The sequence below is a fragment of the Nuphar pumila genome, chromosome 4, assembly GCF_984573655.1.
Source record: "Nuphar pumila chromosome 4, dmNupPumi1.hap1.1, whole genome shotgun sequence".
Lineage (NCBI taxonomy): Eukaryota > Viridiplantae > Streptophyta > Magnoliopsida > Nymphaeales > Nymphaeaceae > Nuphar > Nuphar pumila.
In genome coordinates this window covers 4,744,731-4,772,297 of record NC_143252.1, presented here as the reverse complement: position 1 = coordinate 4,772,297, position 27,567 = coordinate 4,744,731, and the positions used below count along the sequence as shown (strand labels likewise).

At 38.6% G+C, this 27,567-nt stretch overlaps 1 protein-coding gene across 2 annotated transcripts in view; it reads left to right on the top strand.

Annotated features, from left to right (window-relative positions):
* LOC149839134 (heparan-alpha-glucosaminide N-acetyltransferase-like protein (DUF1624)) overlaps positions 1-18,646 on the top strand; it is a 34,692-nt gene extending 16,046 nt beyond the window's left edge. The window contains exons 2-13 of one of the 2 annotated variants that reach the window (XM_090002306.1): positions 7,280-7,417; positions 7,507-7,588; positions 8,216-8,292; positions 8,387-8,502; positions 8,760-8,877; positions 9,557-9,673; positions 9,777-9,868; positions 10,883-10,949; positions 11,057-11,138; positions 11,234-11,325; positions 11,787-11,930; positions 18,420-18,646. In XM_090002306.1, the coding sequence (XP_089858432.1) occupies positions 7,280-7,417; positions 7,507-7,588; positions 8,216-8,292; positions 8,387-8,502; positions 8,760-8,877; positions 9,557-9,673; positions 9,777-9,868; positions 10,883-10,949; positions 11,057-11,138; positions 11,234-11,325; positions 11,787-11,930; positions 18,420-18,566 (1,272 nt within the window). In that variant the 3' untranslated portion in view covers positions 18,567-18,646. The remainder of the gene's footprint in view (positions 1-7,279; positions 7,418-7,506; positions 7,589-8,215; positions 8,293-8,386; positions 8,503-8,759; positions 8,878-9,556; positions 9,674-9,776; positions 9,869-10,882; positions 10,950-11,056; positions 11,139-11,233; positions 11,326-11,786; positions 11,931-18,419) is intronic. The other variant, XM_090002307.1, reaches the window with a different exon arrangement.
* Positions 18,647-27,567: the final 8,921 nt, after the last annotated feature.

The following is a 27,567-nucleotide window of genomic DNA, read 5'->3' as shown; positions in this document are numbered from 1 at the left end:
GTGACCGACCATAAATCACTTGAAAAGGAGACTTGTCTGTGGACCAGTTGATGGAGCTGTTATATGTGAACTCGGCGTGAGGCAAGACTAGGTCTCATGTTTTGTCATTCTCTCAAACGAGACTCCTTAACAAGTTCCCTAGGGTGCGGTGTAATGAAAAGAGGCGGAAGCACCAATAGAGCAAAAGTCACTCCTTAAGAGTGACTACAAGAGCCAAGAACCCAAACACCAAATGTGCACACACAAAACTCACAAATATAGGAAATGACTTAAAGTCATAAGTTGGATTTATTGAAGAGAGGAAGAGAAGGGTGTAAAAACCCATACATTTACAAGGGGGAACCTCATCTTTAAATAGAGGAGGGAAGCACTAAAGAGGACCCATAAAGGGGGCTCCCTTCTAGTCGTTGGGAGCCCCAACGGTCATAAATATGACTGTTGGGGCCCCAACGACTAGATGGGTGGGGCCCCTTTATGATTCCAAAAAGCAAAAAGAAGAAATAAAAAAGGAAAAAGAAAAAAGGGAAAAAGAAAAAAGTACATTTGGGAATTACCAAAATACCCCTATCGGGTTTTTGGTTTATACAAAACAGAAAAAGAAAATATAATTATGTATATATACATATATAAGTATATGTATATATATATTTATATATACATAATTTAACATGCGGTTCACGACTTCGGTTTGATCATCAGTTTGAGGGTGATATGCACTACTGAACTGGAGCTTGGTTTGTAATAAGGCCCATAACGATTTCCAAAAATGGCTCATAAAATGCGTGTCACGATTTGAGGTGATCGTGTGAGGCAACCCATGAAAACGGGCCACGTCCTTGAAGTAGTATGAGGCTACTAACGAGGTATCAATGGTTCACTCACATGGGACAAAGATAGCCATCTTGGAAAATCGGTCAACCACAACTAAGATGGAATCAAAATGACGCGAGGTTCTGGGAAGACCCACAATAAAATCCATGGACACATGTTCCTAGGGCCGCTCAGGGATGGGCAACGGAGTATACATACCACTATTCTGACGACGACCCTTTGACACTTGACACACTCGACAACTCTGAACAAACTTGACATTTTTGCACATTTTGGGTCAAAAGTAGCATTCGCCTAACAGAGCGAATGTCTTATCATGTCCAAAATGCCCAGCTAGTCCCTCTTTATGTAACTCGAAAATCAATTGGAGTCTAAGGGAGAATGCAGGCACACATAACTTATTACCTCGAAAAAGGTAACCGTTATGAATACTAAATCGTGGGTTAGTTGTGCTATCAGGGGAGAGACACTCTTCCCAGACCTGCTGGAAATCAGGGTTTGTCGGGTACAACTCCTTGCACTGCTCGAACCCAATGACCTGCACAGACATAGTTATCAGAAGGCTATTCTTTCTGCTAAGTGCGTCAGCTACCTTGTTTAGAGTACCTGATTGATGGCGAATAGTGAAGGTGTACTCTTACAAGAAACTGACCCACTTGGCATGACAAACACTCAACTTCTTTTGACTATTCAAATACTTTAACGCCTCATGATCCGTGTACAAGACAAACTCCTTATAAATAAGAAAATACCTCCAATAACGAAGGGCTTGTACCACAACATAAAACTCAACATCATAAGTGGAGTACTGACACCTGGATTGAGTAAGCTTTTCACTAAAGAAAGCAATGGGTATGCGGTTTTGACTCAAGACTGCACCAATTCCCACTTTGGAGGCATTACACTCAACCTCAAAGACTGCGCTAAAATCAGGAAGGGTTAAGACAGGGGCACTAGTCATTTTCTCTTTGATGAGCATGAAGGCTTTTCCCACAGCAGATGTCCAATGGAAACTAGTACCCTTTAGGCACTCCGTGATGGGGGCCATGAGGGTGCTGAAGTTTCTCACAAAACGACGGTAGAAAGTGGCTAACCCATGGAAACTACGGATTTCTCCTATAGTTTTTGGGGTAGGCCATTCCACAATCGCACGGACTTTGGCAGGATCCGCCTTAACTCCATCAGATGACACAATAAAACCCAAAAATACGACATTTGATGTATAAACTCACACTTTTTGGCATTGACATACAACTTTTCCCTTCTTAAAATCTCTAAGACCTGACGTAGATGACTCAAATGATCAGACAAAGACGAGCTATAAATCAACATGTCATCAAAATAGACAACGACAAACTTCCCTATACAAGGGCGCAACACTTGGGTCATCATATTCATGAAGGTACTAGGGGCATTGGATAACCCAAATGGCATGACCAACCACTCATACAATCTATCACGTGTCTTGAATGTCGTCTTCTACTCATCCCCCTCTCGGATACGGATTTGGTGGTACCCACTTTTTAAATCAATTTTGGAGAAGATAGAGGCACCGGCCAACATATCAAACATATCATCCAATCGAGAAATGGGAAAACAATATTTGATAGTGATGTGATTGGTTACTCGACTATCAACACACATGCGCATGGACCCATCTTTTTTAGGAGTGAGCAGGGCGGGTACTGCACATGGGCTCACACTCTCACGAATAAAACCCTTTTGCAGTAACTCCTGAACCTGCCTCAACAACTCTGCATGTTCGGATGGGTTCATGCGATACATGGGGAGGTTAGGGAGACTCGATCTCGGGATAAAATCAATGGCATGCTGAACCACCCTCATTGAAGGTAGACCATCAGGAAGGTCATCTGGCATAATGTCGCGAAATTCCTCAACAAGGGGGGCGATGTCCGCGGGAACGGATAAAGACGTACTCCTCAACGGCTTAGCCACTAGGGCATAACAATAACCATCTTCCTGACAATGGCTCAAGAAAGACCGGTAAGAGAGGCCCGCAAGCCTAGGAACTCGCTCAGGCTTATCCACAGTGGGAAACCCGGTCTCCTTGATAGGTAAAAGGACTATTTTATGGGCCTTAAAAATAAAGGAGTACGTGTTCCTACGGCCATCGTGAATGGTCTTGCGATTAAACTGCCATGGATGACCCAAAAGAATATGACACACACTCATAAGGGCTACATCACACCACACCTCATCGTGGTAATGCTCCTCCGTGGAGAACCGAACTAAACAACGCTGGGTGATGGGAACCTCATTTCCTTTCTTGAACCATGCCATCTTGTATGGTTGGGACAATTTCTTCGTTTTCAGGTTCAAGGTGGACACGACACTCTCAGACACCATATTCTCACACGCACCAATGTCGATAATAGCATCACACGCATGACCCTCACAGTTGCACCAGGTTCTAAAAATATTATTCCGCAACCATTTTGCAGGGGTCGACTCCTGGGGTGTGGTCAAAACATGACGGATGGACAATAAGTTTTCGACGTTGCCATCGAACTCTATGACTTCCCTCTCATCCTCTTCCTCAACCAATGACTCACCCTCACTCTCACTATCGGATGCTGACTCAACGATACCCTCGACGAGATGGACGTTCTTGTTCACAGTGGGACACTTAGACGCGACATGTCCTAACTCCTGACACCTAAAACAATGGATGGTAGACTCACTAGGTTTGGTTTTGGATCTAGTATTGTATGCGGGTTCGGACTGGTCGGGTTTGCTAGGATCTACTCTAGGGGTGGACTTTGAGTCTTCCTGCCTAGGGGAGCTCGCTCCCCTGGTTGGGAAACTCGACTTGGGTCGACTGGACTAGTCACTACGGGAGACTCTATATTCCTGCCTCCTTTTCAATTTTTCTTCAACATTCATGGCATAACTGCTTGCCTGATCTAATGTCTCGACTGTGACACAACTAAAATCATCATAGATAATAGGACGAAGACCAGAAACATACCTCGTGACCTGCTAGCGGGCGGTCTCCTTGATCTACACTCACTGGGATAGATGATGGAACTCAGCAATGTACTCCACCACTGTAAGGGTGCCTTGACGCATGGTCAGGTACTCCTTGTAGGCTCGCTCGGCATGGTTTGAAGGCACGAACTTTGACTGCATCAACCTTTGCATCTCCTTCCAAGTCTGTACGCGCCCTAGTCCTTGCCGCTCCCTCGACTTCTGCAGCTCAACCCACCATGTCTGTGCTAGGCCCCTTAACCGAGTTGACGCTAGAGAGACACGACAGTGCTCAGCTATAGTGTAGTAGTCAAAGAAAAGTTGTACGACATAGGACCAGTCGAAGAACTTCTCTGCATCGAATCGGCCTAGGAACTTTGGAAGGTCTAGCTTCACCCCGTAGGTGGAGGGGTGCTCTGGTGCTCTCTGCTGACGGGTCTCCACCATTCCTACATGGTACTCGTTCCAGAAAGCATTGTCATCCAACACTGCTTCATCACCCTCTGCGCGGTACTGCTCGCCTGGATACTGGTGCTGACAAACTCCAACGACGGGTGGTCGGCACTCAGGTCGCACCGGTCCCTGTTGAATCTGCATGGCGGCTACTGGAAACTGCCTCGGTCTGGCTTGCCCGTGGGTGGGAGCCATCTGTGATCGACGTTGTGGCACTGGTATGATAGGGGGTCCTACTAAAGGTAGACGGGTTGGTCGGGTCTCGGGCTCTAGGTGGGCAGGAACGAGGTAATATGGGTCTGGGTTAGGGTAGAGGTATTGGGTCGGGTATGGTACTGGGTTCTGGATCGGGGATGGGTTAATGAGTTGGGTCTAGTACGGGTATTGGGTTTGATTGGTGTAATACTAGGATGATTCACCCGATTGGATCTGGATCGGGTCAAGTCTTAAACTACTCGTCGGACCCAGAATGAGATAGGTAGGATCATGGATTGAGATGTGATGTGACAAGGCCTGGTTTGAACTCGATCCTTGATCCATAATAAGATGGGTTTGGTTTTGACCCGACTCAAATTTAAACTGGAGCTCTGTCCGGGTCCGATATGGGTTTGGGTCGGTTGGGGATCTGAATTGGGGTTCAAAATTAATAGGTTGGTTCTGGTTCGGGGCGACCCGCAAACCGGACCCAACTGGGTAGGTCGGGTAATAGGGTTCGAAGCCCAGACCCGCTCCCTGGGACCCAAAGGGTGGTCCCCTGGATCCGGGTCTCGGGCCCGATAAAAAGAAATCAGATTCGGACCCTCCCGGGTTCTGCCCAAACCAAGGGGGACCACCTGCTACCCGCGGGTGTGCTACCACGAGGCCTCCACGCATGGGCTCAGGAGGGAAAAGGGGGTCCTTCCCGGTTCGGGCTGTCGAACCCAGGCATGCAGCAGGGCCCAGCGTGACGCTGGGGTCCTGCAGACCCGGCCCAGCCCGGCCTGCGGTGCAGCCCCCGTGGCTCGATGCCACAAACCCAGGCCTGCGGCTGGACCCAGCATGACGTTGGGGTCCTGCAGGCCCGGTCTGGCCTGCAACGCAACCCTTGTGGCTCGAGGCCAGGGCGGTAACGTACCCGCGACGTGAGGGTGTCCGGCCGTGATCTCCTGGTTCAGCTGGAGGGTACCGGCTGTGTGAGTTGCAGCTGCTGCCGAACCTGGATGGAGGGGGAGTGCCGGTTGCGAGACGGTGGCACGAATGGGCTGAGGGTGCGTCGGCTGGACTGTTTCCGTGAGTATGTCATTCACACGATCATCTGCGATGACATCCAGCTTCGCTCCCGTTCTTTGCATTGATGTCGCACGTTGCTCCACCGGCGACTCAAGGGCGACGAGCCATCCTTCGATCCCGTCCATACGTTTCGACATGTCGGCTACGTCCTTGCTTACGCGTAGCATATTTTCCTGGATCTTCGTCATCATATCAATCATTCGCATCATCGGATCGTCGTTGCCGGTCTCCTCCCACTCTTTTCCACTTGCAAGATCGTTCCTCGCCTCTTAAGCCATACCGCTGACGAAGGAGGAAAACCTGGCTCTCATACCACTTTGATGCAGCGAGGGGATTGGCTTTCACGGGCACTTGAAAGTTGAAACGAAGAGCATGACTCCCACATCGTGCGTTGCACAGAAAATAATTGGAATGACCACCGAAATCGATGGTGTTGGGTTTTCTTTATTTCAATATGAACTTCAATCAGATAATAGAAAGATCTTAAGCTAAAGAGAAACAAGCAATAGAAAGGAATAAATAACAAAGGGAAATCTGCTGGAAGAAAACAATTCAGAAACAAAAGGCTGTTGCAATCTCCAATATTCTCTGCCACACGCAACCCTAGAATAAGGTTTTTAAAGACGTCAACTGGATCAGGGTCTCGGGTCTGGTCCCAAACCCGAGACGTCTTCTCGTTGTTGTTGGGCCTGGGACGCTCGAACCTGTGCTCGTCTGGAATAAGTTTGCAGGGGTACACCATCCCTGCGTCTTGGTATCATGTCCTAGGTCGGATCCACTACGTGGGTCCAATCCTCAATCCCATCGTGCATGTCTGGTCCCTGCCTAGGTCAGGCTGTATGGATCTGGATCGATCTTGCTCTGCATCATGAATCCATAGCTCTCCGATTGATCGTTGACGGGTATGATCTTCCAAAACCTATATATGTGGCCCTTTTCCTTTTTTCTGAACCTAATGAGAGAGACTGAATCTCTTTCTGACTTATGAGAAATCTGAAGAGGGAGGGCCTATATATAAGGTTTGGGGATCATAACCTAATGTATTTAGGAGTTTGTCTCTAACTCAACCCATTATAGAGTTGTAGACAGGACAAGTCTCTCCATATACTGTCATACCATATGAGATACCACAGGACCCTATCTGGATTAGATCACATGAACCGGGCCTGGACCTAGGACAACCTTAAAATGTGTGGTTCAACGTATGTAGGCCCACACGATTTTCTAACACAAACCTCTTTGGGGCGCATGATCAGTTTGTTAGAAATCGACTGTTAGTGTATTTTCAACGAAAAAATATGATTTTTCGATGCTCAAATATTTACAAGAATTTTGAGCCATCAATTTTGAGCCTTTAAAGATCTTTTCTTATATGTTGTAATGAGCCAATCCGCATGTAGATCACATCCTATGGTGAGATTTAAGAAAATACAATAACCCCCTAACAAAATATGATGTTTAAGGCATGAACATACCCCCGAGTATGAACTGATTTTTGTGGAGGGTTTGCTCAGTATAGGATGTGGTTCCATGGCCAATCACTTGACAGCATTGTATGGGCCCCACAGCTACAGAGTGCAGGCCCCACATGAAGTGCTGTCATGTGATTGGCTGCGTCGACTAGTCATGGCATTTTGCCGCTCTCTGGATCCCTGCTCCAGTGGAAGCGTGAAAATTGACCAACTGTGAAATATAATTGACCAACTGAACACTGCTTTATATATGTGGCAAAGTGTAGATGATGATATTGGTGGATGATGCTGGGTATCAATGGCAGACCATAGGCCATGCCCCTTGGGATGGCTGCAACCTTGCTGACTTCGTCATGCCGTTTTTCCTCTTCATTGTTGGGATGGCCATTGCTCTCTCTCTCAAGGTTCCCCATCATCATAAACTGTTTCATGATACTGCAATTGAGGAAAATGAACCCCCAACTAATGAAAGTGTACCTCTGTTTCTTTTTAGAGAATTCCAAACCAATGCCTTGCTGTCAAGAAGGTAGTCTTGAGGACCCTCAAGCTCCTGTTCTGGGGTCTCATCCTACAAGGTTAGTCATAGGGGCAAAACTTTTTCACCTTCGGTTGGTTTGCTTGTTAGTGGTCTTTGGTGTTAAGGGAGCGTTTGATTGCGTCGATGGTAGTGTCCGCTGTCTGCGCAATGCATGGGGCCATGCATGCTCATGTGCCCACACAAACGTGGGATGTAAGAACGGGCAGGACACTTTTGAAAAACGTTCCTCTGGAATGCTTTTTCGTGTCCGAGAGAGTTTCGCCCTCTCCCCTAGAAAAGGGGAGGACAGGACACACCGGTCACTTTTGAAAAAAAAAAGGTGTCATTGGGTGTCCTTGTCCAGGGCCGTCCGTGAACAGGATAAGACAGGACACGGTGTCGTTGTCCAGGCCTGTCAAGAACTATGTGACCCAACTTCTTTGGATTTAAAAAGTGGGTGGTGGATATTGACTTGTTGGGGGCTTTCTTTACCGTGTTACTTACTGTCCCTGCACTGTTTTTGAATACAGGCAGTGGATGCACATAAATTTATATCCACCACTAAAGTTTGAATACTATGGTGCGTGTTGCCTATAGGAGAAGACCAACTCCAATATATATTAGCGTGATTCTTCTCAAACTTTCGTCTCATTGTGATTTACTAACTTTTTAATGAACATGGCAGGAGGGTATTCACATGCTCCAGACAAGCTTTCTTATGGAGTTGACATGAAAAAAATTCGTTGGTGTGGGATTCTCCAGGTCAAAAGATTGTATTTTCCATGGGAAAGAATGTTTTTGATATGTTTGATGTATAATTTGTGCTTCTCACTGTGTGGTGGTTGTGTTTTGCCAGAGAATAGCTCTTGCTTACTTGATTGTAGCAATGTTGGAGATAATAACAAGGAATCTCCGATCAGAAGTTTCTTCAAACGCCTATCTTTCCATGTTTAAGTCATATTGTTGCCAATGGTGAGGAACATTAAACAATGACAGGGAATGTGACCTGATTAATCTGTTCAGTTTTGTGTATGGAAGTTTTTTTTTTTGAAAGGCAAGCTGGTGTGAGGCAGACCCCTACCAGAACAACAGCCGCCCCATGTGGCAGAGGGATTTGATCCTGGGCCTTCAGCTTGACACAGGATCCCGCTTACCACATGGGATACCACCTCGGTGTATGGAAGTTAAGCATGCATCAAAGATCTCATTTGTTATTTCTGCAATTCCAGGGTGGTAGGGTCATGCCTACTTCTTGTTTATATGGCTACACTGTATGGGATTTATGTTCCGGATTGGGAATTCACTGTGCAGAATGTTTATAGCCTTGATAATGGCAAGCATTTCACTGTAAGTATCTGTCTCTGTTCCAGCAAAACACATTATCTCACCACCACTACATTGGAACTGAAATCTTCATCCTCCTTGCACCAGTGTATTTCAATATGAGTAACGCATCACTGATGTTTCTCATCTGATTTTGAAGGAATATGTAACTCTTATTGATGCTTACGGGTCCTGTTTCCGCCATGAAATTATTAGCTTAGCTCGTTTCAGCACATTCAGGCACACAATTTAAGTACCGTGGAAGGTTTCAATAAAAAAACATTCCACCAACATACTTTTATTCGTGGCCAGAGCAGCCCTCTACATGGTTCCATTAAAAAATATTGCTATTTCTCTATGGCTAAATGATAGCTAGACATCTATAATGGCACATAAAATCTAAAAAATCATCCTATATCTTGGACATGAATTAAAGAAAGCCTTCTATGGCGTTACTTTTCTCAGAAAAAAGCAAGAACAAAAATGTTGTTAGCATGTTACTTTCCATATAAGTTACAGTTTTTTCCCTAAGTTTCAGGAGGTTTTCATAAATTTAAGTGAATTACAATGGTTAATTCTTGTACAAAAATACTATGGAAATTAGACTTGTGGATGCTGTTGAAACTTACTGTGAAGCTTGCTTTTTCTGTGTAAATTTGAACATATTTCTATCCATGTTTGGTGTCTTTGACTTTTTTCTCAGGTGCAATGTGGTGTACGAGGCAAACTTGATCCTCCTTGCAATGCAGTGGGATATATAGATAGGAAAGTGCTAGGTATCAACCATATGTATCACCATCCTGCCTGGAGGAGATCTAAGGTGGGCACTGTGTTTCTCACATAGTAGTAGCAACTTTTTTTTTTGTTTTTGGGCAATTGACAATAATAATTTTATGCTTGTTTCATCACTGTAAGTAACACAGGCTTGCACTGAATACTCTCCTTATGAGGGACCTTTCCGCATTGATGCTCCAGCATGGTGTCAAGCACCATTTGAGCCTGAAGGAATTTTGAGGTCTGTACAAAAATGTTACCAACGATTGTAATCTTTTCCAGGCTAGTTAAAGACATTGTGATTCATATAGGCCATATTTTGAAGGATACTGCTAGTGAGAGAGGGCTGGGAGATATTAAGAGGAATGAATATTTTTCCAGTCCCTGGAAATTAATCTTCTCAATATCAAGGTTGGTGTCTTAGTTGAGGCCATATTTTGAAAGATATTGAGGCCTGTTTTCATCACTGTAAGAAAACAGGCAGACACACAATGCAAGACTGCAATGTCCATTAGGGATTCAACTAAGAACAAGCTTGATCTTAATCTTGGTATTGCAGTCATGAACTTTGCTGTTGAATTATCAACAATGAACCACTGGTCCATCTACTTGAGCTGCTGAATAAAATTTTTACCATCATGGTGGTTAGTATTTGGCAGTAAGAGTAGCAGAAAGCACAAATGATGAAGTCTGTATATCTAGAATGACAGTCACAACCAGTATCTCCTCTGTTGACATGAAATTCATATTTCTTGCTACAGTTGCATTTTACAAATCAAACAAGTAGTAACTCTAGGAATATGGCAGTTAGAATTCCATCGAACAAGCCTGATTCCATGAGTAGGCTGAAGCATCACCAACTATGAATGGGGTCCAAGGATTCCACAATGTCCTGAGATCCACTTCTGCCACAAGCTGTTAAATGCACTCTTAAATGAAAAGTGGTCAGCTGAATGAAGAATAGTTCACACCACTTCTACCATAGTTATGAACTCTCGTTTCTGCTCTAGTCTTGGAGATGATCCTATATGATAGATTACACTTGGAATTGGTGCTAATGTTATTCCCCTATTATATAATGACAGATATCATATGAGTGTTGGAGCTTCCAATTTTTCATAAAAAATCAACTGAAATTTGGGCACATTATACTAGATTCTAGTTTAGCCATTGCTGCCATTGTTAGGGAATTCATGTTTTAATTAGCCTTTCTTCTCAAGATTCCTACTTATCTTCTCAATCTTTCAACCTTCAGTTCAATATCGGCAGTTCTCACCACCATCATGGGAGTGCATTTTGGTCACGTGCTTGTCCATATCAAGGTTGGTGTCTTAGTTGCCTTCATTAGACAGTCAGTTTCAGCCTATAGGCTTATGGTCAAGTTACAGCAGTCTTAAAGATGAGAGTTCAAGTGTGTATTTTTTTACAGGATCACTCTGAAAGGCTTACAAATTGGGTTTCAATTGGTCTTTTTCTCCTACTTTTAGGTTTGATTCTTCATTTCACAGATGGTGAGAAATATGGCATTCACAGATTTCTGATATCTTAGGTTAGTCTATCATATTTAATTTGGTGTATCATCATAACACTTCTTTGTTCTTTTCAGCGATTCCGCTGAACAAACAACTATACAGTTTCAGCTATGTTTGTCTTACTGCGGGTGCTGCGGCAATGACATTTTCAGCTTTCTATGCACTCGTACGTGAATCCGATTCTTATTCCTTCCTTTCAATTATCATATCATTTTGAGTTCCTATTGGAAAACAAGGGAAAGATATTATGGACTTGTATAAAAATGAATTTGCTGAGCATATGGTAATGCAACTATCTTCAATGTTCAAGTGAAAACTGATCTGTGAGTAATTTCACTTTGTTTTGTGTCACGTAAACTTTTCTGCATGTCTAGAGGCACATGATTTTGGCTCCTTTTCTTTTGTTAACCTTATCTGTTTCATAAGAGCAACTGTACTGGCTTGGCACCCACATGGCTCATAACATTTTTTTTACTTTTCATTTTAATTCCTCTCTGTAGCATCTATTGATTCTCATAAAGCTGAAAATTCCTTTTGTTTTATGTGGTTTTCTCCTTTCTTAACACTGAACAAGAGTAGATATTTATTTTCCAAAGCAGCTTTTGAATATATGCTTTGTTAATCCAGGTGGACATCTGGAAAGTGCAGTATGTATTTCTACCACTTGAGTGGATTGGTATGAATGCCATGCTAGTTTTTGTAATGGCAGCAGAAGGCATCTTTGAAGCATTCATTAATGGATGGTATTATGATGATCCCAATAATACTCTGGTATGCGTCCATTCTTCATTTACGACAACAATACCATAGCTCTGTAAAAAGACCTTGCAAACAATCAAGTTTTCAAATAACTTGATATTTCAAATGATAGCATAAAATAGCATTCAAATGCTTTACACCACAAAAGAAAAGAAGTGCAGCACTGTTTTAATAAATGTGAGGAAACAAAACTCCTCTCTCAATTACACTTTACAATGGGCTCACATGGCCCTTATTTATAAGGCTTACAATCACTCAAAGATAAAGAGTCGTTGGGCTATTCCCAACAGCTCTTATTAGAGCTGTTGGGAATCAGCCCAATGTCTCTAATTTCAGATTGTGTACAACAGTCAGTACACTGTACAGAGTCAGCTATTGACTGTGTACAGAAATATTACATAAAAAGAGAACAACAACAACAACTACGCCTTCATCCCAAAACAATTGGGGTCGGCAATATGAACCAAAAAAGAAAATCATTCTGGGTCTTTCACATGAATCCTTCTCCTCGTATCATTTTTATCCAATGCCATGTCGGTGAGGTTCAAAGCATTCATATCCTTTCCTATCATCTCCATACATAAAAAGAGAACAAAAATAAAAATTACAAAAATAAGAAAAATAAAAAAGAAAGAATTACAATCATATTAAAAAACATGAATATGCATAAAATAAAAAAATGACTAAAATACTCCTACAACTAATACAAGAAAGAAATATATATATATATATATATATATATATATATATATATATATATATATATATATAAAATATAAAATACATTGTCTTATGAATTACAATTTAACACCCCTCCTCAAACTTAGGGCATAATGATCGAAAGTTTGCCAAGAAGGAAGTTGAATCGCAGAGAGCACAACGATTTGGTGAAGAAATCTGTCACTTGATATTCTTAAGTTACATATGGAAGATCTATGACGTCTTTCAAATATGCTTCTCGGACATAGTGACAGTCCATCTCAATGTGTTTGGTCCACTCATAAAATGTATGGTTTTTGGCAATATAAATTACACTTTTGTTATCACAACATAGCTTAGTGGGCTCTTTACATTAATCCCCATATCTTTTAGTAGCTGATGAATCTATACAATCTCCATGGTAGTAGTCGTCATGGCTCGGTATTTAGCTTCGGTAGAAGATAACGATACATTTTGTTGTTTCTTACATCTCTATGAGATTAGTGAGTCTTCTAAAAATATACAAAAGCCAGTGGTGGAGTGACGGTTATTTGGATCACCTCCTCAATCAGTAAGTATAAGCTATTAAATTTAATTCAGAAGAAGAGGATAAAAATGCTCCCTTATTCAACGATCCCTTTATGTATCTGATGATCCACAAAATTGCACTCATATGAACGGATGTTGGTGCATGTTGAAATTGACTGACAATATGAAGTGCATGTGAAATATCTGGTCTAGTAATACTCAGATACATCAAGGAGCCTATAAGTTGTCTGTAGGGAGTGGGGTCCTTAAGAAGAATTCCATCATCAATTTTTTTTTTGGTTCCTACTATAGCAGGAGTTTCACAATTTTTATCATCTGTAATACCCGACCTGTCAAGAATCTCATAATCAAGTTTAGTTTGAGATAGAAAATAACCTCTATGTGAATATGCAACTTCAATTCCTAGAAAGTAGGTCAAAAATCCTAAGTCAAACATTTTAAATTTATTTTTTAAAATAGATTTTATGCTCTTAATTCTTTTAGAATCACTTTCAGTTATTAGCATATCATCGACATATAAAAGCAATATTACTATTTCTGCATTGGATTTTCTGACAAATAAAGCAGTGTCAGTAAAACATAAGGAGAAACCATTTTTCAACATTACAGAGTTAAATCTGTCATACCAAGCTTTGGGGGTTTGTTTTAGTCTATAAAGTGCTTTCTGGAGATAAAATATTTTTTCTTTAGGAGTCTCCATTCCTGGAGCATCCATATACACTTCTTTATTAAGATCGTCATTTAAAAAGACATTTTTGACATCTATTTGGTAGATGTTTCATTTTTTAATAGAAGCGATGGTAATAAGGCATCTAATAGTAACCATCCGTGCAACAGGAGCAAATGTTTCTTCATAGTCAATCCCGTATTCTTGACTATATCCTTTGGCTACTAGACGAGGTTTATATATTTCTAGAGATCCTTCGCTCTTGGTTTTGACCTTAAACACCCATCTACACTCTATGGTTTTCTTACTCTTAGGAAGGTCTTAAAATTCTCAGGTCTTCACTTTTTTGAGGGCTCTAAGTTCATTCTCCATAGCTTCTATCCATTCAATACTTTTTTTGGCTTCTTCAAAGTTCTTGGGTTCTACGTATGAGTGAATGACACTAAGGCAAACTCTATGTTTATGTGTGAATGAATCATAAGAAATGAACCTAGAAAAGACTTTTCTATTTTTCTCAGTTCTTCATGGATTTTCTTCATTTGAAGAGGTAGTTCCACTAGATTCATTATATTTTTCTATTGTACTTCTAAAATTATTTGTATATCTATGGGAATATGTGATAGGATCTCTAGATGTTTCTTCATCAATAGGTTGATAGGTAGATGGGTGTAGTAAAGAGTTATTTTCCTCAACTTCATTATCACTAGTCATTACGTGGGAACTCATCATCACTAGCATAATCATTTCTAGATAATAACTCAAATAAAAAAGAATAATCCATATTTTCTTCATGATGTTCACATTTTTCAAAACCACTAACATTTTTCAGAAAACTCACACTTCTGGACACATATAATTTGTCATTTTTAATATCATAACATCGAAACCCCTTTTGAGTTTCGGAGTAACCAAGAAAAGCACATGTGATAGCTTTTGGGGAAAGCTTGTCATTCTTGTCCGTAAGAACAAAACATTTGCATCCAAAAAATCTTAACCTATTATAATCAGGTTCTTTTGTATACAACATTTTAAAAGGTGAAATTTTGTTTAAATTTTTGGATGAAAGCCGATTTATGAGATAGACAGATGTGAGAGCTGCCTCAGCCCATAATTTTTTTGGTATGTTATGTGAAATGAGAAGGGTTCGAGTAGTTTCAATGATATGTCTATATTTTCTTTCGGTTAATCTATTTTGTTGAGGTGTTTTCAGATAAGATTTTTGATGAAGAATACCATAACTCTCAAGATATCTTTTGAATTCATTTGATAGGTATTCTCCTCCAGAGTCAGTTCTAAGAATTTTCACCATTAAATTGGTTTTTGATCATCATATGATATGTTTTGAATGTCGTAAAAACCTCATGTTTGCGCTTAAGAAAAAATATCCAACAATATCTAGTGTAATCGTCAACAAAAATCACATAATACGAAAACCCCCCTTTTGATAAAAAGGTGTCTGTCCCCATACATCCGAATGGACAATTTCAAATGGTCTTGTTGTAAACATAGATCTTTGATTAAAAGATAAACTTCTCATCTTTCTAAGAGTACAATCATTACAAGTAAAATCACTTTTACAAAGATGTTTAACAAAAGGTAAATAAGAAATTTTAACAATATTGGGATGTCCAAGCCTTTTATGCCATACATTAATATCTTTATGTTGGACAACGTTACAAAAAGGGTTTTTTGGAATTTGAAGGAAGTCGACATAGTATAGATCTCCCTTCCTAGAGCCTTCCCCAATCAACCTCCCAGACTGGCGATCCTGTATCCAACATTTATCAGATGAAAAATTTATATCACATCTATAGTCCGAGAGTTGAGAGACCGAAAACAAATTTAAGTTTAATTTTGGTATAAATCTAATTCTTGGGATAAAAAAACCTTGTTTTTCAAAATTTCTAATTCCTTTGATTTCAAGAGAAGCTCCATCTGCAGTTGAAACAAAGGATGAAGATGAATTTTTTGAATATTCGATAAAGGAACAAATACTTGGAAACGTATGAAAGAAGACACCCGAATCTAAAAGCCAAGAAGTCTTACCAGGAGGAGAGAAAGTTGACATTGCAGCTTCGGAAATTGCCCCCTTAAGAAGCGGTTGAAGTGCTTCCACAATTTGATGCAAAGAAAGAGCTCTATTTGAAGAAGATGAACTTTCTTTTGGGGTTGTGATGTGGTAGCCATGGCAAGTAACTTCTTCCATTTTGGACAAACTAGTTTGATGTGCACCGGTTCCTTATAAAAGTGGCACACGACTTTGCTATAATATCTTTTTCCACCTTGCCCACTATTTTTCCTTGCTCCTTGATTTTGATTTTTGAAGTGAGGAGGTTTGTAAGTTCTCAAATTGTTTTCCGGTCTTGAAACAACATTAACACCTTCACCTTCTTCTTAGTTGGAAGGTGTTGCAAGAACACTTGGGTTATTTTTGCTTATACCCATATGTGTCTCTTCCCCACTTAATTTAGTAATTACATCCTCAAGAGAAGGGAAAGTAAAGGCGGATAGAAGAGATGATCGTATTTGTTCAAATTCAGGTCTAAACCCATTTAAAAAGTAATCATTTTTTAATTGTTTATGCCTAAGCTCAATGGCTTCACCACTCCATTTGGGCTCAAGCATAGCAAACTCATCCCAAATAGAGGATAACTCCGCAAAATACTCTCTAATAGTCATTTCGCCTTATTGGAGGGTCAAGGCCATTTTTTGAAGATAGTACTTATGAGACATGTCTCTTGAAGTATATATTTTTTCAAGATATTGCCATGCTTGAGAGGTCTTTTTGAATTTGATAATGTTGGCATTGATTTTTGTTTCAACGGATGAGAAAATACATGATAAGATTTTAAAATTTCTCGTCTCACATTCCTCAAGTTTCTTACGATAGTCTTCAAGTACTTTGATTTTTTCTTCACCTTCAAGAATCTTTATTTCTCCTCTTTCTACCAAGGTAATTATTGGTTCTGGTTCTGGTTCCGGTTCCGGTTCCGGTAGTGAGCTTTGGACATATCTCCAAAGCCCTTTACCCTTGATATGAGCTTTCATATTACTGGCCCAAACATAATAATTTGAGCCATTGAGTTTGAACCCAAGAAAGAAGTGAGAGTCTTTTTCTACCATTTTGAGAAGAAAGAAAATATAAAGTGAAGAAGATCTTACCACAAACGAGTCTTTAGAGCTTACTTGATAAGGTATGATTCTTTCGATATATATTGCAAGGAGTCTCCAAGTTGAAGATCAAGAGAAAGGTAGGTACATGCCTTTCGAGGCACACGATCTTCTTCAACAATTCCCAACGGCTTTGATGTGGTATAATTTTTTCGATATATATTGCAAGGAGTCTCCTAGTCTCCAAGTCGAGGATCAAGAGAAAGGTTGGTGCACACCTTTTGAGGCACGCAATCTTCTTCAATAATCACCTTTCTTCTTCAATAATTCCCAACGGCTCTGATGCCATGTAAAAAGACCTTGCAAACAATCAAGTTTTTCAAATAACTTGATATTTCAAATGATAGCATAAAATAGCATTCAAATGCTTTACACCACAAAAGAAAAGAAGTGCAGTAAATGCACTGTTTTAATAAATGTGAGGAGACAGAACTCCTCTCTCAATTACACTTTACAATGGGCTCACATGGCCCTTATTTATATGGCTTACAATCACTTAAAGATAAAGAGGCGTTGGGCTATTCCCAACAGCTCTTCTTATTAGAGTTGGGAATGAGCCCAACGTCTCTCTGTACATAGTCAACTACAGAGTCAGCTACGGACTGTGTACAGAAATATTACATAAAAAGAGAACAAAAATAAAAATTACAAAAATTATAAAAATAAGAAAAATTAAAAAGAAAGAATTACAATCATATTAAAAAACATGAATATGTGTAAAATATAGAAATGACTAAAATATCCCTACAACTAATACAAGAAAGAAATATATATATAATATATATATAGAAAATACATTGTCTTATGAATTACAATTTAACAAGCTCAGCAAGAAAATTTCTGAAATTGTAGCTTTTTCTATGTATCTCAGCAATGTCTTGGTTATCAATGAATAGTATATGTGTGTGTAAATATTGGCTACTAATGAAGGTAAGGAACTAATGAGTAGAAATCACTATTTTCTTCAAACTTTTCAATTTTTTGTATATCAAATGTTATGGATGTAATCTACATGGTTTGTTTAGTAGGAAACTTGTTTTGAATCCTGTGATTATGACAAGTAATTAGGTTTTTAAAGGGCTTCAAAAATCAATGGCTCACAATGTGCCAAAATTTTATAACTAAAAAATTATGTTTTTACATCATAAAAGCACAATACAAGGCTTGATCCTTGTCAAACAAACCATGGCACATCTATGTGGCTAGATTGAGTCCATACAAATTGCACCTATGATTTTTAGCTCATTAATTTCTTACCTTCATTAGTAGCAAATATGTCCCCCACAAAATTACTGGATGTTTGGATCTACGAGGGTACCAAATACTTTCCCATATTTGTTTATTTGTTGGTGACTAGTGTTGGCTTGATTTGGGTTGCATAATCTTGCTTATAGTGTTTGATGGACCATTGGCAGGTTTATTGGATCAAGAAGCATATCTTCATTAAGGTGTGGCACTCTGAGAGAGTAGGCATTCTCCTTTATGTCATCTTTGCGGAGATCACGTTTTGGGGTATCGTGTCAGGTGTCCTCCACAGATTGGGGATCTATTGGAAGCTGTAACACCTACAATGGCCGTGTACATGATTGTAACCTAAGCATACAGCCCATATATTCTGCATGCCCTAAGCAGTAGTTGGAGATACCTCTCTCTCTCTCTCTCTCTCTCTCTCTCTCTCTCTCTCTCGCACGCACGCACATGTGTCGCAGTGTGTTCGCATGTCATGTTACATCCAAGTCTTCAATTGACAAACTTCTTTCTTTGTTGACACGCTAGAACCCATAAGTTTGAGTCAAATGCAAAGGGTCTGACCGGGCTTGGGCCTAGTTTTTGAACTAGAGCCCAACCCCAGCTAAGCATAGGCCTGACCCTGATTTTGGTGGGCTAGACATGAGTCACCCCAACCCAAATATGCGAACTGAAATATGAGAACTAGAATATGAAAACTAAAAATATGATCATTTTCAACAAATTTTTTTTTTGTAAATCCAACTATGTGGATGTGCTTGGCATGGTGAATCTGCTAGAAATCAACTGTTGGATCGTGTATTTTTTATGAAAAAATGTTATTTTTGAATGCTTGAATATTTATGATGGTTATGAGCCATTGATTTTAAAGCCTTAAAAAATCTTATTTATGCATCAAAATCGGATGATTCAAGAGCAGGTTTTTATAAAACCAAACATGTAGATCACATCTGTATGATTGGATTCAAGAGAAAAAAATAAAAAAATCATGAAAATCACGGTTCATACATTAGTTCTCATGTTCTAGTGACTATATATATATATATATATATATATATATATATATATATATATATATATATATATATATATATATATATATATATATATATATATATATATATATATATATATATATATATAGGAAAACTGGACTATGTAAACTAGCATGAACTGAGTTTTTCATAAGGTTTTCTTGCAAATCTAACCCTACATATGCATTTGACATGATTCATTTGCTTGAATTTGACTATTGGATCATCGTCAAGAAATATGATTTTGTATGTTTGAATATTTATAAACATTTTGAGTCATTGATTTTCAAGCTTTAAAAGATCATTCTTATACATCATAATCGGATGATCTAAATGTCCATTTCTATAAAATCAAACATCTAGATGACATCAGTACAGTGAAATTTAAAAAAAAATAAAAAAACCTATGAAAATCATATTTTGTTGGTTTAACCCAATATATATTAGTAATGATAAGGTGCTCTCGGAGTACCTACTCCCACCTAATAGAAGCTTCAATTTTTCTATTTTTTTTGAGTTTTTTTGTTGATAAGACCTTATAGATGTAATCTCCAATTTTTTATTATGGCATGTGATTATGGCATACATGTAGGTTTTTTAAGATCTTTAAAATCAATGTATATATGGCTAACATTTGCTAATGTCGACTTGACCGTCCGAATGAGCTGGAAATCATATGCACGGGTTGTATTCACCCAATCCGACTTCATGGATGGATTCAGCATGGTCCACATGGTAGGAACCAGCTTTTGGATCATGTGTTTCCGATGAAAAAACACAATTTTATGAGCCAAAAAAACATTGCACATTGTATGTGGTTGATTTTTTAAGGCTCATAAAATTGTGTCTACATACTATCTAAGAGCTAACCTCCATTAACCTAAACGTGTAGATCACACCTATAAGGTCAATTTCATGAAAAAAAAAACTTATTTGTAGTTAATGCTGACATGAGCAAATGTATATATGTATAAAAAGTGGTAGCTGCGTACCACTTATTTAGTCTAAGATCAATGACTAGGTGTTTTCAGGTTGTTTTTCTTAAAACTAACCCTTCAGATGTATTTGGCGTGGTTGATTTTGTTAGAAAATGATACTTGGATAATGTTTTTTTGATAAAAATATTACTTTTTAAACAATGAATACTTACAAAAATTGCATACCATCAATTTTTAAATATTATAAATACCTACCTGTTTTTCGGAGCGATACAAGAGTCATTCCTATAAAATCAAGTATGTAGATCACATCTTAATGGTCATATTTAAAAAAAAAAACCTTTAAAAGTACTATATATATATATATATATATATATATATATATATATATATATAGAGAGAGAGAGAGAGAGAGAGAGAGAGAGAGAAATAAAAAAGGTGGTAGCTGCTAACAACTTTTCTAGCTAAACATCTTGCTAACCAAGCTTTTGAAGAGTTTTTCCTATGTATTACTTAAATATGACCATACAGATGTGTTTGCCACGGTCAATTAACAAAAAAATGATACTTGGACAGTGTTTTATTGATGAAAACATGATTTTTTAATCATTTAATATTAAAAAAATCTTATATCATCGAATTTTTAAACCTTATAAAAACTTACATGCATATCGAATTCAGATGATCCAAGAGTTGATTCCTATAAAATCAGGCATGTAGAACGCATTTGTATGGTCTGACTTAAGAAAAATATGGAAACCCCCTTCAAAAGCCTGGTTAGTAAGGTAGTTTGCTAGAAAAGTGGCACCATGGATGTGCTACAATCGTTTGTATGTGCAAACAACTTAGCAACTTGTATTTTTTTTCGGTCCAAGTGGCCCCATGCATGGATGTGCTCTACATGTTGTTTTTAATGAGAATTGGCTTTTGAATCGGTGGAATCCGACCTATGGACATGTTTTCTAGGCAATGCAAAAATTAACGGTTGTAAATGCACTGATATTTTTTATATTAAAAAAATTGTTTTTCATTGAAAAACATGATCCAAGAGTCGTTTCTCACTAATTTGATCATGTTAAACACATCTACAAGGTTAGATTGAGTCAAAACAATTTGTATCATGAGATTCCAACTATATTTGATCTACAATTGATTGTATTAAACTGTCACAAAGACACATATACACGAGGACATGTAACACTGATTCAACTTGAAAGTTTGATTTTTTTTTTGGAAAATAAGCCATGGATTTTTAAAAAGTTTTATTCAATAAAAAATATTTTTCAGGGTATTTTAACATTACAAATATTAAAAATACTAAAATAATATTAAAATATTCACCTTATGTGTCGATGTTGGTGTCCATGTGTCCGCTCATGTCACCACGGATAAAATGGTGTGTCCATGTGATATAGGTATTAAATATAAACTGAGAAAAAATATGTGCTACTAATGAAGGTAAAGAATTAATGAGCTAAAAATCATATGAGCAAGTTGTATCAACTCAATCTAACCACATAAATTTGTTTAGCATGGATTGTTTGCTAAGGATCTAGCCAGGCCTGACCCGGTTTAGTCCATGGGCCTGGACTTGGCTCCTACCTGAACTGGGATTCAACTCGATCCAACCAGTTGATAGGTGAAGCTTGACCAAGCCTGACCGAGCTCGTTGTCCATCCCTTAGATGTCATGTTGCTAGTCAAACAAAATTAGAAATACAATCAATCAAATGATCAGCTGGATATAGAGGAGTTCAGTATTGAATTCAATCTATTTTTTTATGTAAAAGTCTTTAGAGGAGTTTTACTAGATTCAACCTCTTCATATGAAATTAGGATCCAAATTCAACTTTACTTGGTCAGATCACACTTGAATTTGAGTTCAAATTTAGACTTATTGCTTACAATTTGGTGTCAGATTTAGATCTCTCATGTCACCATTCATATCCAATTTGTTTGCACCGCTAGCTGTCACTCGAGATATCTAAAGTTTGGGTTCATGGATATTACTTCTTAGAGGAAAATACCAAAGTAGCACACAAAAGCATGGTACCGATTTTTTTTTCTAAATGACTGTCATTAATTAAATTTAGATAAGAAATTACAAAAGTCATAAAGGCTACATCATCCAAATGAGACATCATAGAGAAAACTACCCTACTAGAAGACGAGGCCACGTACGTCCTGAGAAGGCTGGCAACGTCCTACACTAAGTCCTATTCCACAAAAGCCACTTGGAACCCACAGTTATAATAATTAAAAGGGGGGTGAGTTTACAACTCAATAAGAGATAAATTATAAGAAGAATAAACTCATATTTATAACTGTAGTAGTCTCTAAGCTCCTAGTCTTATTTTAGTATTTCGATCATACATCAGACACATATTTGTGTCTTTTAATTTTTTCCAGTTTCTCACTCGATTCTCAAAAGTTAGCATACTCTCCATGATAACCACTATCTACTTTGGCTATACCAATAATAGCCTACTATGGGCATACCAACCCATGTAGAATACTCCAATTATATGGTGTTGGTTAGACTATGAACCACTCCCCCTGTTCACTGTAGTGTATGTCCCTCGATAACAAACCAACAAGTCAGTAATCTCGAGTTATACCTGACCCAAGGTCTTTCGTGGTTCATGCTACATCTTAATCTAACTTTAGTCTCAAATCTCTCAGTGAAACCCTAAAATTTTTTAGAACATATATAATATGCATTCACATGAGCTCTCACTCAAATTCATATTCATTGTCTCTCGACAAGTGTTCTCAAGGGATATTCTCAATAAAGTATTCTCAAGGGACAATCTTAGGGCTCTAAGGTTTACCAATTTTCTAAGCATGCAGAGATATAGTCTATCTACATCTATAAATCCTGAGGGCCCTAACAATGGCGGTTGTCATGCTGACAGACATCAGGTAACAATTTTCACCTGTCACCCAAGATAATTTATGGGGTTTTAATATGCTAAAGTATTTCAAGTCACAGTAGCACCTCTATAACTAATATGAGACTCAATCTCATCTTACGAACTCTGTTCTCATGCATGTATTTTTAAGTTCTTTACAAACTCAAAAATGTATTTTTATCTAAAATACAATAATTCACTACATGCAACTCATACTGAAGTATCATAAATACATCAAATCATTTATGACATCAGGACTAATTCACATGCATTCATTCTCTAATCACAAGAAAATTGTATTTTTAATATGCAGCTGCAAACTCATTAGAATACAGTCGTAATCTCAAGTAACCATGATTTTATGTAGTCTAATTCACAAATACGTTAGCATACAATATTTTATTAACTAAAATGCTTATATTTTTCCTTACCTCGAATGCAAATGATACACTCTAGTCTGCAGTCGAGTCTCACGATACTCTAATAATAGAATCTGATCATCACACAAGCATATTTATATCAATAAATAAATATTCTTTGTATTTTATCAAAATTACCAAAATATCCCTCTTGAGGTGGTTTGTCAGACGTCGAATTTTGTGCTTCTAGTTTGGTCATCATGACAGGCAGATTTCTCTTTGTTATACGAACCCAACACATCAAACCTCACTCAATTCTGAGTTCGGGGGTGCAAAGTTATACTTGTTTTACTAACTTGATATCGGGTCACACATACAAGGGTAGTTTGACTATTTTAACTTTCTACAATTTGACCTCACTCAACTCAGGTCAGACCAAGCTTAATCTAAGTTTATAACACTAGGTTTACTGAACCTAGTCTGAACCCCATTAGGTTTGGGTTTAGACTCATCTGGACTCTTTAAACTCCATCTCGAATCCACTTACTAAATTGTGCAGATCCATATCCAGTTGTCTCAACTAAGAATAAGCTCAGTCTAAGTTTGGTGTAACTGGACTGTTCCCAAACTGTCTCAACTAAGAATAAACTGAGCTTATCCTGCTTTGTCTTAATCATAGACAGCCTGGACTGGTTTAGTTCAGTTCCAGACAAGAAGCAAAACTTATCCAATCTAGAACAGACTAGACTAGATCTATTTTAATTCTATTCTAGATCCAGAACCAATCCACCTAATCATAAACTTGATCTAGGCACAGTTATATTTTGAATCTAAAATTGATCCAACTAGTCACAAACTGGATCTAAACTTAGTTCTAATATGAATTTAGAACTGTCAGTCTGGATCCAGACCCAGTTCTGATATGGATCCATAACTAATCCATCTACATATGGATTAGATCTAGATCCAATTATATTCTGAATCCAAAATTGATCCAACAAGTCACTGAATGGATCCAAATTCAATTATGATCTTGATCCAGGACTGGTCCTTTTGGTCATACAATGGATCAAGATTCGGTTCAGTTTGGGTCTGGTCAAATCTGGACCAATTTAGACTAACTAAATCGAGTTGAACTCAAACCCAGTCTTGTCCAGTTCAATCCAGACCCAAAATAGAAAACTGAGACCTGTCAAACCCAACCCAGTTTGGGTTCACACCCAGACAAATTTGGTCAGACCGACTCAATCCATTTTAGTCTAAACTGGTTTGGTCGACCGAGATAAGCTAACGAACACATTGACCAGACTCGGTATGGACTAAACCTGGATCGCGTCGGTCTTAGTCAGAGAACCCAGACCGATTTGGTGAAACTGACTCGGTTTGGTTAAGTTCAGACTAGTTTAGTCAGTCGAGACACCTTTTTTTTTAGTTGGTTCGGTCTGGTTTACCCCCAGAGTGAGTAGATTCTACTGACTAGGTTGAGGTTGTCGGCTTCCTCCCCTTTTCTCTTTATGTCTCTCTCTGGGATGATACCAGCAGCTGGTGGTTGTCAACTTCCTCCCTTCAAGCATGTCGCAAAGGCTGAGGTTGTCGAAAACCTTCGATTACTCTCTCTCTCTCTCTTTCTCTCTCTCTGTGTGTGTAACGATGTCGGCATCCATGGCCGCCGACTTCCTCTTTTTTCATATGCCAGAAGCCATGACTGCCGACCTTCTAAAAAAAATAAACAAAAAAAGGAAAATAGAAAAGGGGAGGAGTTTTACCTCTTCCGGCAGTGGTGCTCGGCCGACACTCTCTACCTTCTCTCTCGTTCTTAACTCCCTCTCACAATCCCTGTTTTTTTTCCTCTTTCGTCGAGTGGGGCAGGGAGCTCACAATAATGATAAACCTCACCCCACCCGATGATCATGGGGAGCGAGGTTTATCCTCACCTTCTACAAAAAAGAAGAAGGGAGAGATAGTTTCACAGTTGAAGGAACCATCTTCCCCATGATTTATTATTTTTTTTTGTTCAATGTTTGTCCTCCCCACCTGATTGTGTCGAGTGAGTTCTATAATTCTACTCTCTATAAAGGAAGATTTGTCATGAATCTTTCCTGAAAATAAATGTGAAAATTATGCATGGATATCCAACTCATGCTCCCAAGTAGCCGCACTCCTGTTGTGATTCCTCTATCTAACTAGGACGAAAAGAATAACCTTGTTTGGCATCTTTTGTTCATTTGTATTCAAAATTTCAATAAGATCCTCTTTAATGCTCATATCATTATGAATTTCCAAAACTGACTCTATTGTATCCAATATGAATGAGATTTTTGCAACATGAAAACAAAATACATTATGAATTTTGGACAAGGAACATGATAGAATTAAACGGTAAGTTGTCAGACCAACCCTCATGAGTATCTCAAAGAGTCAAATGTATCTTGGATTCAATTTTCCTTTTCGACCAAAACACATTACTTCTTTAAAGGGAGAAATTTTAAAAAACACATGGTCACTTTGCTCAAACTCTAACTCACAATACCTCTAGTCCGCATAATTTTTCTGATGAATCTGTGTTGCCAGTAGACACTCTCGAATGAATTTGACCTACTCTTTCATATGCGGCACCAACTCAGACCCCAACAATCTTCTCTCTTTGACCTCATCCAAATACAAAGAAATTTGATACCATCAACCATACAGTGCCTCAAAGGGAGTCATATCTATGCTCGCCTGGAAGTTATTGTAGGCAAACTCCATCAAGGGTAGAATATCATTTTATGAGTCATTGTATACATGCTCGTAACATATCTTTTAGAGTCTGAATGGTTTGCTCCTACTGTCTGTCTATCGTGCTTATCTTTAATTGTGTTCTCATTGCATCCTGAAAACTCTGCCAGAACTGTGAAATGAACTTGGAGTCCCTGTCTAACATAATCGAATCAACCACTTCATGGAGTTTGACTGTCTCTCTAATGAATAGTTGGGCCAGCTGGTCACAAAAGTGAGTTGTCTTATAAGCTAAGAAGTGAGCTGATTTAATCAGCCTGTCCACAATAACCCACACTGAATCCATCTCATTTTTTTTTGAAAGCTCTGAAACAAAATCCATAGTGATATCTGTCAATTTTGACTCATGTATGAAAAATGATTGCATTAGTCCTCTGGGTCGCTGATACTCAATTTTCACTTACTAACACAACAAATGTATGTTCATAAACTCTATAATGTCCCTATTCATGCCACTTCACCTAAATATATTCTTTAGATCTTGATACATTTTAGTACTACCTGAATGAATGACATATCTCGAGTGATACATCTCATCTAACAACTGCTTTCTAAGATGATCATCCTTAGCAAAGCACACTCTATCTCAGAATCTTAAGAGACCCTGCTCATCTACCATGAAGTCTAGAACTTCACCTTCAGAGATTGCTTTTCTCATATTTTCCAATTATGGGTCTAAGGGTTGTTGCTCCTTAATTTGATCCAACAAATCTTATCTCAGGGTAGTCTGCACAAATAGTAACCGACCTGGTAGACACTGAGCTTCTGCTTTATAATGAGTAATGGTGGAAAATAATTCTCAATCTGAGAGTCTGACTAAAGCCCCTGACTTCTTGCTAAGGGCATCAGTGACTACATTAGCTTTTTCTGGATGATACTTCAGCTTTAAGTCATAGTCCTTTAAAAATTCAAGTCATCTTCATTGCCTTAGATTAAAATCTTTCCGAGAAAATAAATATTTCAGGTTTTGATGGTCGGTAAACACTTTGAATTGTTCATCATACATATAATGTCATCAAATCTTAAAGGTGAACACCATAATAGTTAACTCCAAGTCATGGATCAGATAGTTCACTTCATGGGTTTTTAGCTTGGCACAAAGCATAAGCTATTATCTTTCTATGTTGCATTAATACACAATCCAAACCTTTATCTGAGGCATCATTGTAGACAGTGAAACCTGTTGGTTTTGAAGGCAATACTAAGACCAATGTTGTGCTTAAGTGCTTCTTGATCTTAAAAATTTGTCCGCACTTATCATTCCACTCAAACTTGATATCTTTTTTTGTAAGTTT